The 18137-nt window shown below is 36.2% G+C and overlaps 1 protein-coding gene across 1 annotated transcript in view; it reads right to left on the bottom strand.

Moving 5' to 3' along the window:
• Window positions 1-2578: 2578 nt before the first annotated feature.
• The window catches only part of Girdin (protein girdin), a 100471-nt gene continuing 84912 nt past the window's right edge, over window positions 2579-18137 (bottom strand). Inside the window, exons 26-28 of the mRNA XM_083118714.1 lie at window positions 16019-16140; window positions 15479-15567; window positions 2579-10007 (exon numbers count right to left, since the gene is read on the bottom strand). Of these exons, the coding sequence (XP_082974840.1) occupies window positions 9809-10007; window positions 15479-15567; window positions 16019-16140 (410 nt within the window). The 3' untranslated portion in view covers window positions 2579-9808. The remainder of the gene's footprint in view (window positions 10008-15478; window positions 15568-16018; window positions 16141-18137) is intronic.

Raw genomic sequence — 18137 nt, forward strand, 5'->3', positions numbered from 1 at the left:
AAAATCTATTACAAACTCCTGGTTGCATACATTAATTAAGGAAGTTAAATAGTCTATCAACATTCTTCATGGAACTTTTACAATTTCATATCCCCCCTTTTTTTCTTATATTGTGGTACAACTGTTTAGTGCAGTAAATTTATTATTTACATTTGATGTAATTATTCTCTACCAGGACATGCAAAAATTGAACTTTAAGGCAGAACAGAACCTGTAAATCTACAGGGTATCCAAATTGAAATGCCCTAAGGGCAACTGTATGTAACTCCACACGTATTTGATGTATCCAAATGAATTATATTAGGTGCATCCAGAAAGTAAGTTTCCCTGAGGTCGTGCACAAAAAGGAAACATTATTTCATTCAATGATTTATTGCCACAGATACAGCACTTGTCCAGTTACTTGTCAACATAATTCCCACCGGAATTCAGGCACTTGTCATAGCGTGGGACCAACTTCTGTATACCTGCGTCGTAGAAGTCAAGTCGCCTGGGCACCGAACCACTATGTGACAGCCATCTGAACCTCTTTGTCGCTGTGAAAATGTTAACCGGACAGGAACTTTTTCAGGTGCAAGAACAGGTGGTAATCACTGGGAGCGAGATCTGGGCTCTACGATGGATGATTGAACACCTCCCAACCAAACCTGTTCAGAAGGTCTGCAGTGCGCCTAGCCATATGCAGCTTCGCATTGTCATCATGCACATTTTGCCGGTCTTCAGTAAATGTCCTGCACCAACGACGCACCATCTGCTTGCTCATGACATCTGGCCCATACACCTGGCACAGCTGATGATGAATTTCGATCGGCTATATGTTTAGTGAGTTCAAGAACTTCATCACCGAACAAACCTCGCACGCGGCGGGAGATGGAATAAGATCCGCCATGTTTCATCGCTGCCGCAACGCTACTGAGGACTTTCGGGAGGCATCTTCTAGGACATTCACTAGCCAGGGCATGTGCCTCTCACGTATGCGCAAAACCGGTTTCAATACGCATGGCCTGCCACCTGTGGGCGAGTGGGAAACTTACTTTCTGGATGCACCTAATACATCAATGAATATACATAGTCATATATCTGTGACTATGTGAGCAAAGTAGTAATTAGTACATTTCTACATGCGCCCCACGAGTCGCAGGGAGAATGTCTAGCCAGGTTGCCTGTAGCATGTGTGATGTGACTGTCCCAATGGCAACTGTAATTTCACTAAGCTGTTCCATAGTTGTAGCTTTGGTTAATACACTGGACATCCTCCCTGTGACTTGTGGGGTGCTTGTAGAAATGTACCAATTACTACTTTGCCCACAGAAACTTTATGACTGTATATTTAATGATGTATAATTGATTTGGATACATCAAATACGTGTATAGTTACAGACAGTTGCTATTAGGGCGTTTCAATTCAGACACCCTGTATTTTTCATTGGGTAATACATGGTCGGTGGTCTGGAAGAAAACCAAATTTCAAGATGATCCACTGCAAGATGCCACTATCACTGAAAATACATGCTGAAAGAAACACCAGGCTGAATCTTTACACTAGATATGTGTATGGGTGCATTGATGGCACCAGAAGAAAATGAGTGTGTGGTAGGGGGGTGGTTACATTTAGTATACCAATACATACCTTATTTATCCAGGGTTTCAAACATTTAAAGTACAAGAATTATAACGTACAGCAGAATCTCCAAATTTGCAATTGTATTGGCCCCATCACATAATTGTAGATTTAGCAGCTAGGTGGCAGTATAATGCATTGGTGATTCAAAACTGTTATGCATTTTGCTAAATGTGAGTTGATTGTGACGGTACAGCGGATATGATGTACGAAATATCAAACTGAAAGCTCCTACAGACAAGACAATTACATGGTACAACAAGTTCAAGGGGATTGGTTGCTTGTGCGATGCAAAACAAACAGGTTGGGCAGGACCATTGGCTGACAACGAAACTTTTGCCAGGAGCCCTAAGAAGTCAATACAGTTAGGACTTGATTTTTCAACAAGATGGGGCTCCTCAACATTTCCATGAAGGTGTCCATGCTTACCTCAATGCTGAACTTCCTGGTTGTTGGATGAGTTTTGCTTTTTGAGATGCTCTTCAGTGCTCACCTGACATAACACGACGTGATATTTTTCTTATGGGGTTACATGAAAGATCGAGTGTTTGTGCCCCCTATGCCACATGACATAGCAAAACTGCAAGAAAGGATCATGTATGCAGTCACTGGTATTGATCATGAAATGTTCAGCATCGAGTCTCTGTAAGGTATGCACCAAGCCTGAAGAGATTCTTTATGTACTGATATGCACCTTTTCGCTGTATGTCTTATAGTTCTTGTACTATAAATGTTCGAAACCCAGGTGGAAATTATGAATCATCCTGTATATTTTCCCCTTACAGTGTTGAGTATGTATGTGTGTGTGTGGGGGGGGGGGGGGGGTCCAGGGAAGCTACCTGCTCTGGCCAGAAGCATGAAGTTGAATATAAATATACAGCATGTATGCATGTGTGTTTCCTTAATTAAACACAACATTTCAACAACCACATACATTTTCATGAATAATACAGTCTATTTTCTAAAGAAAAAATTTAATATAAGCTTCATTTGTATAAACAATACTGCCATACAATCTTTAAATTAAAGAGGGAAAAAAAAAGGTAGAAATTGGCCATTTTACACCCGAATTTGTTTAAATTATGAAATAAATGCAAGTTATTTAATTTGTACAATAATTTACAATGTATAAGTACAGAAAAAAATCACAATTCCATTTGTTTATAATGTGCATACACATTTTCAGCAAAAGGGTTGGAACTTACAATTTCTTCTTAAATTTACAAAGATGCCCCACTGTGAACATACAGTGTAGTCAGCAAGTAATCCATCAAAATAAACTAGCAAATTCTTGCTATGAATTTACTTTTTTAAAACTTAAAAAGCACTTTTGAATGTGATACGCAATTACAGATTCATTTGGTTCATGTTGGACAATTTGCACCCACATGTCACTTGACTACTCAGTTGCATTTGAAATTTTGCACTGGGGGAAATTGAACTAACTTCTTTTGAAGCATTAGGGTATCATATAAATTATGAATATAACATTCCCCAAAATGGCCAGAAATTCACAATCTGAGGGGACAAGAAAGAATCCCCCTTAATCCTACTGCAAATACCATTCTGATTGTACTGCCTTGCATATCAGAAACGAGTTCTTTTTACACCATATTAATACACGTGAAACTTACAATTTAGCTGATGTCATTCATGCTCTACTGATCTTATATTCTTTTCCATGAAGATTGAACATTTCTAGTAATGCATGGAAACAAGTGAGTGACTATCATGTCATTATATTGCGTTAATTTTGCTTCTGCTGTTACAAATCATGTGAATTACCACATACGCAGTATACAAAATTAACGTCCAATTTGGTAAAAACACATTCATCATCATCCATGCGTTAACGGTTTGTTACATTTGAAATATTGTGAGTAAAAGGTAATATTTCTGTAAATGTTTCAATTTGTAAATACATTTGTCTCATAAGTAGGTATGTTCAGGTAGGAATGCACAAGGAGCGCACAGAATGTGAATTATTTACTAACTTTCTTGTACGTTCCTACTAAGAAACAATTCACATGACAATTACTAATTGACTACACTGTAGGCAAATCATCACTATTTTTGCATTGGTAACATAACTTCGAATGGGGAAAATAATATTAATTTTCTTTTTCTACATTACTCACTTGAGAACTACTTGAAAAAAAAATGGACAAATACAAACATAATGATACATTATGCAGCACCTATTATTCGTTTTCTTTATACACATTATGCCAGACTTGCATAATAAACCTTTCACACTCACCTTTGTAAAATTTACCCCCAACACACATTCTTAATACTTTAATTTGCCTTACCAAATGAAGAAAGAACACAAATACTAATTCTTGAAAAATATATATAAAAAAGGCATAAGCAATATAATTTCACAATGTGTACAAAATACTATATAAAGATACTCTTACCTTTCATTCTTCTATATACACATCTCCTACCAATACCTTAACGACTATAGCTAATTACAAAGTATTGTGGGCCAACTGCCAAATTAGAAGTGCAACATAAATAAATACGTGTCCATATAAGGAAGACCCACTATTTTCTCTTACGCATACAACTTGGTAACTACAACCTATCATTACAGCATGGGCAAAAACAAAATTCAGGAAAGTGGCTTAAATAGAAACAAAAGTCTTTTGAACTTGTACTCTAATCTAGAGATGCAATTGAGACATCCATGCATAATGCAAATGCTCTGAGGATTTAAGCTATAGCTCAAAGAGATCTTTCATGTTCCAATACTTATATATTCAGTTCTTTTAAATGCAAAAAATAGTAGCTGCACTTAATGTTTTAAGAATGTAACCAATTTTTAGGAAATAGTTATAGGAAGAAAAAAATAGCTGCCTTTCAAACACAAAGAAACAAATTAAACTTGTGGAGGGCAAAACCTGTCGAGAGGATTCTTTCTCCCTTTGTGATGCAAACTCCGTGAATAAAATCCTTCACTGCTGGTTCTGGCTTTCTAGACTGGATCTGACATATCCAAAAAAATAAAATACATTTGCTTATACCAGGGCTGAATCAATATCCACGTTCTGGTATCGGTGCGAGTGTTTGTTAATTTTGATTATGGTATGAAAACATACTGATGTCAATTGCAGAAAAATAGAGTGTTGCATGTAAAATTTGGACGTTCTGCTTTTCATGCGGTAAAATATCTTTAATTTTAAAAATGTCAAATTCTGTTATAGCTTCTTGAAAAGTTCTGTCGTCAGAGTTCATTACATGATGGCCAGCATATTGTGTTGTGAAGCAGAGGTCCCAGCTTCGAACTTGGGTAAGACAATGGCGTCATTTTTGTCCTATGACCAGTTTAACCACTCATCTCCAGCATTGCAATTAACCCAGTAGGTGGAACAGTGACGTAACATAACTGTTAATTGAAAAATTAGATTGTTCCTGAATGCCTCCACAACATGTCCCACAGTCTCACTTTTGCAGTGTGATGATAACATTGAAAAGTGGCCATTCAAACTGTGTATGATAAAGGTTAAATATTTAATCGTACAAAATTAAACTAAAGTAAGTCGGACCTTATGTACCTTGTAATTTTGACATTCTTGTAAGGGCAGTACCCACGTGAAACAAAAATGTAGCAGTGCTCTAAACCTAGCTCCAGGCTATGTGTCGCTGTCCATCTGTTTGGAGAAGTAAGGGAGGTTTTGTTCAGTTTCAGAAATTTTACAGGATAAAACTTCTTTTATGTTATACCTGGACTTTACATATTTATGTATTGTAATCAGAATACATGAATTCTCTTCATGAAAATGTACAATCAGTAAATTATCAGCAGATTTACCAGTACACTGATAATGCTTCTATTTGGGGGGGGGGGGGGGTGGTTTGCAGAGACAGTCCTATCGGCACTTGCATATTGATTGATTTGTTGTTTTAAGTCAATTTTGTGCACAAATAGGCTAATCGGGATTGGACCTACAGTTTAAAATGGGATCCGAACCACTGTGCCATGTGCCTCAACCAGGTATCGAGCCTGGGACCCCTTGATTACAAGGCAACAACGTTATCGTGGAGGCCCAGCCCTAGCATATGCTGAGGTACTTAATAATTAACTTAAAATGGAAAAAGAAAAAACATATTCCACTCCATGTCAATATTTGCACCCACACAGGTGATTATTAGCGATATGAAAACTACCACCATACCCGAAGGAAACTAACCAGTGTATATAAATACTGAACTCTTCAGTCTTAAGAGTACATTATAAGTGTTACTTTATATAACTCATGATAGCTTTTGAGTTACTGATTAACATCAATTGTGCCCTTTTAATTTAGATACAATCTACGTCTCAACTCTCGCCAAAAGGAACTTCTTCACTCAATTTTCATATTTTCATATTAAAATATTTAAACATCAACTGTGCATAACATTTCAAATAAAAAATACAGTTACAGTAATTAGTACTACTAACATGTGAGAAATAAATAGGACTTGCACATTACCTTCTTGTTATGAGTTTTAAGGTTATTTATGGGAGACAATAACAGATAACGACATTAAATAACAATGACAAAACAAATAAAACTCGCAACTCTTAATCTAAAACACTATTTACTCACAGGCACTTTGTTAAAACTTCAGGATATTTGCAAATAATCACTGGGACCTATTTCATACTAATACGAACACTGAAAATGCAAAAGTGACCAGTTTTCCAAATAGAATGAAACTTTTGACCAATCGTGTGCCTAAATTCTGAAGCCGTAGGCAATAACTTAACATTTACATCGATGCACTACAACATTGTGCAGTTAGAATGTTTTGTAACATCATGTTTACAACAAATAATTTAGCACCATAAAATATTAGTATCGTCATTGTTCGCGACAATAATTGGTGCTGGTTTAGTGCAACAGCAGATAGCTATTAGTACAGAAGCATGAAAGCTTTTTCTAAATGTGAAATTTATATAGTTTTCGACACACTCACACTCATTGATGCATAATTTCTGGAGTACATCCAGATTCACATTGATCAAAATGTATAATGGATCGAGCTTCAAGTTTTCATTCTTTCCCTTTTACAGAAGCACCTACGAAAGGCACAAAATTACTTTCCATGGCAAGTTCTGATGCAAGAAAACTTGGAAATGCTTGAACCAGGAGGAATAGGATTGCGACACTTACATTTTAACATCAATATGAAAAATTCTGCTTCAATTTTGGAGCTGACTTATCTTTTAACACACTTGAGAACTTTCGTGCCATCTTAGAAATCATACATGCAAATTTTTCTGAAATTATCTTGATGGAAAAGAAGTGGACTGAGAAAATGAGGTGTAGATATTTGATATTATCCTGGAACAGGTGCAAAACTGACCACTTCAACTTCAACCTGATGATGACCAACGGAAGGGGTTATGGGTGTCAGTCCCTGTGGACTTATTTTTATTGATGAAACAGGTCACTATAATCATTTCAATGCCTTTCCCTATTATTAATACAATTGAAAATACATTTTCAGCAGCCCCCCCCCCCCCTTTCCAAAACGTTATGGGTGCACCTATACTAGCACCAAGATTTCTATAAACTTTGGAAAATATGTGAACTACAAGCTTCCCCATGACAAAGTAGCAACACTGCTTCCATGCCAGGGTTTCAAATACGTTGGTGAATCTATATTATCTGAACAGCCTACATAAAGACAAAACACTGATGCAATGAATATCAAAACTGATGCAACAGAACCGATATTGGAATATGCAAGTTCAGATATTTAAACTGATACTGATATTCAATTACGTATCTTCGAAATATTATAAATAGTATTTAATACAGTACAATGTCTTTTTCTGCTGAAAGGAAGTAATTACTAGGAGAAAGAAAAAACAAAATGACCATGGGTTAATAGCAACAGATTGGAGAAAGCCAAGAAATCAGCACCCATTTTGAAAATGATGGACAATATCATTATCTGGCTAAAATTTAGCTCAAATTTGGGCATTGTTGCAGGTTGCTTTATCCACAATCTGAATACCTGAATGCTGTAGAAATTTAAAATGATTGAGGACAATTATAAATAGATTCTAGTGGTAAAACATTCAAAAGTGTTGGTTTGAATTGAATCTTGGATGCTGGCTGAGGTTTTTTGGAAACCAGTAACCTTCAGGCAAAAATGCAACCTTTCACACAGGAGTAATATGACATGCTGCACGTTTCGCTTGGATGAAACTGAAATTCTATAGCATGTTACCTCGGTCTGTTGTCATTCATATTTTGGTGTGTGCAGTCCAAATATCCTGGAAATTGTGTAAAATGCATAGCTTTCATTAATTTTATACTCTAACAATGTGTGCCAAAAGTGGATTTTATGATAAAATTGTGGCTCTTATTATATTTTGATTTTCTCATAATCTGACCCTATGGATAGTTTAAAGCAAAAAAAAAAACTCTGGTATATTGAAACAGCATAATTTTGAAAGGAATGATAAAAATTCTAAACTAAAATGTTCAAGAATTGGTTTTTGCATTGGTACTCTTATCGGTATTGGTATCACTCTTGATTTTGTATTTAAGTTCACCTTATGCACAGATAGGTTAATCGGAGTGGACTTACAGCCTACAGTTTAAAGTGGGATCTGAACTATGTGCCTCCACTGGGTATTGAATCCAGGAACCCTTGATTACAAGATGATGCCATTACCACCACACCATCAGAGAGGCCATTATCAGTGATGGTTCAAAGTGTTATCAGCTCTGCACTCATTTTAAATATTGCAAGTGTTAAACTGGAATTGTGTCATATCAATCTGCCAAAGTATTGTGTAGAAATATTCACTGGGAGATTTCACACCTAAGTGTCATGTGCCACTTGAGGAATTCACCAATTGAATGGAAAACTGTTCATCAATTCCTTTCGAATCACTTCTTTCAGTGTGAAAACTCCCATAGTTTCATTTATGGGACAATCAGGGTATTAAAATAGCCATCCCTGGAAATAAACACTTTAGCACAAGCGTTTGAGGGCCAAGGCCTTCCAAACGGCTTTGCATTGGGTGACACATGGTCAGTGAATTGAGTCTCATTGCTTCCGAGACTATTGTGTGCTACTTTTTCTTTACAAGTAGTTCCCCAAATGTACTCATGATGCTAGATCAACACCAAAATTTTGGAGCTTCTTGTAGGCATCAAGGCAAGATGAATCATTTTCTCACAATAAAGTCAAATGCTACCTCATAAGCATAGGAATTCAAGTTCAAGAAAGAATCAACAAATGTGAAGAATAATCCCAATTAGTGTTTCGCTGTTACTGCTTTGTACCTATACTGATGCTTGGAAGACCATAGCAAGTTTAAATAACTCAGAATGGTGGTACAGTTAGAATACAAATATTCTGGGAATGGGACAAATTCACAATATATCGTTAATTTTACTGATCTGACATTTCTGTAAATAACCTCTAATTTGGTGCAAAATTATACCAGCTTTTTTTTCCATTATTTTTAAATGGATATAAAGGGATAATTCATATATCCTGGTTTTGTAAAGTAAATATATAAATATTGCACACAGCTAGTGACACATTAATTGAGAATCATTCAGGTTCTTCATGAAACAGATCTGGCAGTTATCCGTATTGGCAAGAAATTTCTCAGTCCTCCCTAAAACATTTAACACCTTCACTTACAAGATGGTCAGAATAATAAAATAGTGACAATTGAATCATACAATCCAGTTTTGCAAAATAATTTTGGTGCAGAAGTAATTAAAATTCTGTGTTTTTTTGTGATTCCCAGCTTGTCCGGAGAATGTGAAAGTGTCGATATGCATTTCACATGGGATACTGGGATTCTGGAAAAGCATCTGCCGGTGCTTGAATTCGATACTGTGGCAATCATATCACTATCCACCCTTACTTTCATCGGCAACCATGCAGAGAAAAAGCTAGAGATATTAATTTGCTTAAAAAAATAAATATGCACACAAAGACACAAGAAGCAGACTCCGGCACTACAGATTCAGTCTTCAGCAAAGAAATACTATGGAACGTAATAGCTTCCAAATTGCAGACTGGAACTTACTCAATAAGTGTCTTCTCTTGGTAACTTGGTTCTGACCTACTGTGCAACACGGATCCTGAGGTAGCTCAGACTGGATTCCAATTCTGCTTGGAACTTTGAAAACCCTACCTGTCTCCCTTGTCCATTCCTCACACGCAGCCGTACTCATACCAAACTGAATTTTCACCCTGTTCCAGCTTCGGCTTTGTTCTCTTGTTGCTGTCATCCAGGTGGCATGAAGATGCACTATCTTCACAATTAACCTCTTCTTCTTTCACACACTGACTAGCACTAGCATCCCCTCCTCCGCTTATGCTGGCAGATATTCGATTATACACTAGAAACGACCTGAAACATACGTTGTTTATTAGAATTCACACTCAGAATTTTGCCATCCACTTTGGATCAATTCCCATTTAAATCTGTAGCAGGCATACCAACAGTCTATATGAAAAATATATGACTGATTCATTGTTATCTTTCCCCAGTATATTTCAATTATATCATAGTCATCATTGCTGATTGCACTTGTTCTATAAGTTTTGTAAACAGGTACAGTGGAACTTTGATTTTCAGTTTCCTGCGTTTTGAGTTTTTGTTTCGAAGTCCACTTTATGCACAGATATGCTAATCGGCACTGAACCTATGATTTACAGTGGAATCTCAACCACTGTGTGCCTCCACCAGGTATCAAAACCAGGATACATTGATTACAAGGTGACGACGTCACCAGTATTCCATCAAAGAGGCTGTATTTCAAGTTTTTTCACCTTGGTCTCCAGAAAAATATAAAATCGAGGTTCCACTGTACCAAATTCAGTTGTAGACAAAATCTGAATTTTCCTTCTTGTATTAGAATTTATTTATTTTGTTAAGTTATATTTTCATATTATTTAACTTTATACCAACCCAGGGTGGCTACAGACAAGCAGAAATGAAATTCCCTGACTTCTCCAGGACAAATTTTGATTTTTTTCCCTACAATTTTAAACTAAATCCACATATTTGTACATATAAATAATAAACTCATACAGCTTCCAGGCATGGATTGTATTAAGTTTCTATATTAGCTTACATGAAATTGACTTTATTTCTCTATGATTTATTTTGAAACTGGAAAATAGTTAATTTGGAAAATTATTACAATTCACAAGCTATGGAGCGATTTTTACAGGGATTTATTTTCATTTGCAAGCAGGTTACGACTAAATGAGATTAGAGTGAATTAGTTGTTTTTAAGGAAGAAATTTTGTAATTTATCATTCTTCTTAGCCTTTCTCCTTCTTATATGTTGATATTTCGCCTGATTTGGAGATTTCTAAGCATATGTTATTCAAAACTTCCGCTTACAAGAGCCATGACTGCAGACTCATTTTCGACACATTAATGCTTATATCCTACTTCTCTTTTCTATATTAAACAAACAACTTAACTCTTGCACGAATGAGTGAGAGAGATATTGGTATGACAAATTTGTGGGTTGTTTGATGCACACATGGCATCTGTGTGGCACCCAAACCCCTAAAATCCCTTGAACCTGCTTCTCGGGACTAAACATTCTGAAAGTGAAGCAATGGGATCATGCAAAACAAAGTGTCATATTTTTTTACATTATCAACGTGACTTCTCTTTCAGTACAGTCCGAGTATACCCAAGTACCATGAAACTGACAACACACAGTTGCCATTATTACTGGCGTAAAGGGTGTGTGTGTGTGTGTGTGTGTGTGTATGTATTAAAAAATTAACACAAGCAATTTATAGAAGGGGAATCTAGTACATTGTACAGACATCTGATTTACCTAATCAAATTAAGGGCTCGGGTATAAAACATGGTAAGTGACATTTTGATAATTTTTGATTTGCAAAGTAAAATGTGCCATCCTTCAATTTTCAAGTGAAATTGCCATGTCATACAATTTGCATTGGACTCGGCGAAGTCTTGTGAAATTGGTAAACACAACACAAAAACAATTTATCTACAATATAGCTTCCAATAACCTTTTTCCTTAATGAACTCAAAAATGACTAAAATGTCACTTACTATATTTTATAACCGAGCTCTTCAAATATTAAAACAGGAGCATGCTGTTGATACGAGGCAGGTCCAGAAAGTAAGTTCTGATGATTGGAGCACGACACACATGTGCAGCAGATAGGAAGAAGTGGTATGTGGCTGTAATGTGGTGCAGTCGCAGTACTGTGAAGCAGCAATATGGTCAGCGGGAGACAAGTAAGCCTTTAGGGGGCCCTCAGCTATTGGCACAGTAGAGGGTTCGTATATGGCATATATGCGTATGTAAAAAATAAACGTAGTTACTCTGGGGTACAGAAACGAATACAATATATACAGATAAAGTTAAAGTTCCCTATGCATATAGCACCATGCCATGAAGGCACACATCTAGGGTATGTGGGGTAGGGTCCCACATAATTTCAATGTCGGTCATCTTGTTGGTGGTGATCACCACCACCGCATTTACCCCCACCCCCGATCCATTTGATTCGAGGTTAGGTGGGCCCTAGAGACACTTTATGTGAGAACAAAATCGAAAAAATTCTAACCTTAGATTGCCCCCGGGTTTCCCACATAGCAGTCAGACTAGAACCAAATCAGGCTAGAAATTCACGAATCACGAGAAATGCAGTGGTGAAAGTTTCTTCAATCTATCTTTAATCAGGAAAAAGTTATGACTGCATGATTGTAACAAGTGTATAATTTTCCAGACATGAGATGAGAAAACAGTGTCACATCACTCCCTTCCCATTTAAAAATGTTGAGTTGATTTCAATATGGCGGACGTCCGTTTGGAACACACCAATGTGGTTTGCCCCAAGGTCCATAGACCGCTAGTTTCCCTCACTCTTGAAGGTCTGGTCATAACTCGCCTTCTTTTCAGCCCCGGCATGGTCTCTGTGACGTCATCAGGATGAGACTTCGAGTGTCTGCTATTTCCAACACTGTAAAGCATTCAACGCTCTTGTTTTTAAGAGAAAAACACATATTGAAGAGCATCGCAACACAACTTACACAGAATACATGAATGTGATGGTGCATAGAAAAAATTATAAGTAAGCAAAATCACGAATTTACTCATGGTTAGTGCTGGAAAGAATTGGAAGAAGAGCAGCACTGATTGTTTTTGTTTGATGGTATTTTTCCTTTTAATTTTTGGATCCTGCGGTTAAAATATAAAATTCAGCAAAAAATAATGTTCTTCCTTGACAAAATATGAAGTACTTTCTGTTGTTTTGTATTTTCGATTTTTTCGTTTTGTATTGAACGAAGGACATATTTAGAGGGGTCCAGAGGGTCTGGAACCCCCCCAAAAGACTTATCAAGTACTAAAATTAGATAATGAAAAATATATTTGTTTAGCCATTGTTGTATAATTTCCTCCGAACTTATTGGAAGCCTTGGATTATATTGGGATCATACAGCTTTGAAGGACATTACAAAGAAGATTTATATACACTACTACTCAATATGCATAAAATATTAATCAGAAACTTACTTTAATCAGAGCAGGAAGGACGTATTTAGGGGGTCCGGACCCTTCCCCCCTTCCCACCCAAAAGACTTAAGTACGAAAATTAAGCAATTAAAATATTAGCATTTGTTGCATAATCGATGGTTATTCCCTTTGAACTTTTTAGAAGGCAAAGATTATATTGGGATCATACTGCATTGAATTACATTACAACGGAAATTTATGTACATTATTACTCAAAATAAGATGCATAAAATATTAATCAGAAACTTACTTTTCTCCAACTACATGTAACATCATTTTTGTTATTCGATAAATATTCAATTCTTCATCTATTTGACATTAATTTCATTTCCAGGGCACTTGCATTTATGTAAATTATTCCAATCTTAACTACAGGTAAGCTACGTAATGAATATGCGCTGTTATATCTCTATTCTTATACAGTCTTTTTATCTATTCGTATAATAATAATATAATATTAATTTATGTATTGTAATTAGTATAAATTTGATTTAATATAATTATTTTAATTAAAACATTATTATTATTATTATTCCTGAGACACTTGGTTTGGACCCCCCCCCCCCCCCCGAAACATATTTCTAGATACGTGTCTGTATTGAACAGACGAATCACAGGAGTAATCAAGATTCTTGTTCTTGATCTGACAGACACACTTACTCAGAACATTTTTCCTAGCAATCTTGCCTTCACATTAAGGATGGCCAAAAAATACCCAGATTCCGAAAAATTTAAAATCTCGATTCGGAAATTTTACTATCAGAATTTCGGGGATAGAGGTTTATATAGTATAACCACTTTCCATTTTCCGGGTCAAATTTATTAACAAAGCTCTCAATGTGCTGCACTTTAAGTATCGCTTTTATCCCCCAGAGTTTCCTCCAAGAACCCACTTTATACGATGCTGGCTGGGTGCCGGAGCCACTTGAACATGTGCAAAAAATCCCGGTTCTCCCCCAGGGGATCAAACCCGAGTCTCCAGAATGGTAGTCAGATCACATACTCCGTAAAAAGGAAAAGTCCGCATTTGGCAACCCCAACTTCACACGTCTTTCTTGCAAGAACACTGTTATTATCACTAAGCTAGTGTAACTGAGATTATCACTGTAGGAACGGCGTCTTTCTTCAGACTCTTCTTTGCTGTAATTCCTACTAATTTGGATTATAAATCACATTCGAAACACACTGGTATAAAAAGAAAAATAGCAACCTGAAATTTGTCTTTCAATAGCATTTACTCGGAACTTCTCATCGGATGGAAATATGTGGTAAACAATATGGGAATTTTTCATTTTTTTATAAATATATTTATGTGCTTGCAAAGCGCAAGCAAAGAACAGAGAAACAAGTTTCCCTTGCTAAAACTAGCAGATACCAAACTTTCCCCAGCGATCTGTCATTACTATGATGTCACAGTTTTACAACCACCTCGGCTTGCTCAAAAGGGGCATTATGAACCGACCTTCCAAAGCAGGCGGCAAACAAGTCAACGGACCTTGGGTTTCCCCTAATCCTGACCTGTTTCTATCATGACCAATTGTACCCAGCCTAACTCCTTTACTTTTTTATCGGAGGTGTTAAGGAACTTTTGAATCACCCTCTAGGCCCTTATATGCGACTTGTCATAAAAGTGTATGTGTGTGTGTGTGTAAAGGTAGGTAGGTAGAGGGGGGCATTGGAAATATTTTGCAGAGGGGGGGGGTCAAGATTTGATGATTGCATTGCATCTATAGTAAAACAAAGAAATAAAAAAAATTGTCAATCCAGACAAAATTCCCACACTTTTTTTGACCTCTGAAATTCCATGACTTTTCCAGGTCTGTCGCCACCCTCCCAACCATAATTATAATACAGTACATTTTAATTAACTGTAGAATACTTTTTGCTTGATACAATTGAAATGGAAAGGAGGAGCCATGAGTGAGTTAAGTGTTTATATATTAATACATAAATTATGGTTATGCAAGGTGTAAGTTAGTCATTACATGATATTTTTATCCACATGGTAGTTCATTTTTCGGAAAGATGGGGATCAATTTTTTACATTACAAAATCATGAATATTACTTTATGAGAAAGCAAAAAAAAAAAAAAAAAAACAGAAGAAAAATGTGCAATGTGTGCAAGAAACTTGTTAGAAGTGTGTGTATAAATGCTAACGTATTGTATTGCATAGCACCAATTTTACATTCTTTTCAAACTATCCAAAGCTTGCATGAAAAACTAGTATTATCTGTATAATAGTTAATTTGGCATTACTGTATGGCAGCAAGAATAAATAAATAATAAATAAATTGTCCTCGTACCTCATATCGCCTTGATTACCAGAATAAGCAGAATTTTCTGGAAGCACATTGTTAAATGGTAAGTTAGACTCATCATCTGTTCTTTTATCCTGCAAAAAATAACCCAACTCAGCGGAAGAAGTAAAACTGAGCTTAGTCTAAAAATGCTAGTACTAAGTGTTGGAATTCTGAACTATTTGCCAAACCTATTACTAACATTTGAAGATTTCATGAACTGAGACCAAGCACTGAAAAAGTATGAAATTTTATCTCTCAAAGTACAGACAGTTTATTGTTGACAATGGGTTTTTACGTGCTAAAAATGTGGAAAATATTTTTCATGTTAAAAATATGTACTAAGATTGAAAAAAAAAAAAATTGGCAATGTATCAAAAATATCATGCACATGTTTACCGATTTACGCACAATAGTTAAGTTTCACCTGTGCTTACAGATTTTTTTCAACACAAGTAATGTATTTGTGGGAGAGTTTCTTCATAATTTTGGAGTTTCTGGAAGTTTTGGTGTACTATGTCAAACAATATCTCATTAAATACTCACATAGGATTCGTTCTCCTGGTTCTTGATCCTGTTGCCATCCTCTGTATAATACACAGCCCTCCGAGTTCCTGCACTACCGAGGCTCAAGGTACTCTGGGTGAATCCATCTGAACTCTGGTGTTCTGAAAACAAGTAAGCAAGCAAGTATTTTTGGTCAGTTCTTTTAACAGCATTACATGAACCACATGTGTATTTCTCATATCAGAATGAAATTTCTGCCAATACTGATTTAAACTTACATCTCCTAATAACCAATATTCTACAATCGATAAAAAATGGAAAACTGAATGCTTCATTCACCTCCTTAATTAATGTAGGTAACCAGATGATTGGAGCTGCCGTGGTCCAGTCATGAGGGGAGAACTGGGATAGATTCCCAGGATGGATGATTTCAGGTAAGATGACAGCAATGTACTTGCATGGAGTAGCTGTGGGGTACACCCAGCCTATACTAAATGGGTACCAGGGGGAAGGGGAGATAAAGGTGGTTCGAGCATGAAGCTGATCACATCACTTCCACATCTGACTATTTGCCTTCGCATGTAATGTGCAAGGGGAAGCTTTACCTTTACTTTAAAAAGGTGACTGCAAATAGTTTTATCTTACAACAAATGAAACTGCACATTTACTTTACAAAACCAGAGTACATTAATAATAATAAAAAGAATAACACAATGGCATAATTTAGAACTACATAATTTGTATTCATGTCCAGATAATTATAATTAATTAAATAATAATTAAATCAAGAAGACTTAGGTGGGCAGGCCATGTGGCACGAATGGGAGAGGAAAGAGAAGTTTACAGGATTCTTGTTGGGAAACCTAATGGTAAGAGACCTGTAGGAAGGCCAAGACGAAGATGGAGGGACAACGTTGAGATGGACCTAAGGGAAATTGGTAGGGATGGAAAAAAGTATATAGAACTTGCTCAAGATAGGGAAAGATGGAAGGCCTGTGTTGCTGCAGCCACGAACCTTCGGGTTTAAGAAGGCTAGGGAGTTAGTTAGTTAGTTATAACACAATGGCAAATTTTGCAGTAAGTTTCATTCTATTTATACAGATCTTGGATTGATAAAATTATTGGTAAGGTGGTGATGGATAACCTTTGAGAGCTTAATCATGACCAGTATAAAGACTTTTATATAAAAAAAAAATTTAGTTAGGTCTGAGTCGATACCACTTTGACCCAATAGCTATACCAATGCTCTGATTTCCACCAATTCTGATGCCAATAATTTCAAATTGTAACAGTTCAAAGTAGTTCAGAATACTTATTAATTTTAATATTTAAGCATTCCAATTGCTATTGCATTAAAATATTCATAATTTATTCATTTCTACACACAATGTTGTTGCAAAAATAATTAAAATTATTCATTTTGCATAATTTCCATCAAATTCAGACTCTGTGAAAGTGCCATGTGGCATCTTTGGAGACTATGAAACACCCAAACTCCAGAAATTTCAACTGATACCACTAGTATTGGGTCAGCCCTAGTTTTTTTGTACTTACAAGTAACTCCTTTCATTGCTTTTGTCCAAAATTTCGAATCGATTTCTACATCCCTCCATGATATTTCAGGAAATAAAACATTAGAAAAGGGTTAAGAGTTTAAAAGGAGGAGGGTAACATATAAAGGCAAGATTGTGTTGTACAAAAAATTAGGTCTGTTGGCAAAGAAAACTACCAGAGCAACACAGAACTGGTTCTTCTTGTTTTCTTACTCATACACTTGCCCCCCCCCCCCCTGATTGAAGTCATCAGGTAAACTAAGGTTGCAGTTTCTGCTGAAGGAAGAGAACTTTTTAACAATTCTGCATCAAATTCTTCTCTTGTAAGAACACTATTAAGCAGATTAATAACTGGGTTCTCTTTTCAGTTTCTTCGCCTTCTTTTTCTCATTGTTTGCAACCAAGTTGTTCATATTAAGGTTCTCCTAAACAATTGTGGAATTATGAAAAACATTAGAACACCACACGTCTCTGTATATTGTATACTAAGCTTATCATCATCTTCAGTACTGTTTAAATGCATACTCTAAAAACTAGGGCTGAGCCGTTACCGATACCGATGTATGCTGCCGTCATAAATGAAAAGGCCCCAACTACAAATGTGC

This window comes from Lepisma saccharinum, chromosome 3 (assembly GCF_977018435.1).
Source record: "Lepisma saccharinum chromosome 3, izLepSacc3.1, whole genome shotgun sequence".
NCBI classification, from domain to species: Eukaryota; Metazoa; Arthropoda; class Insecta; order Zygentoma; family Lepismatidae; genus Lepisma; species Lepisma saccharinum.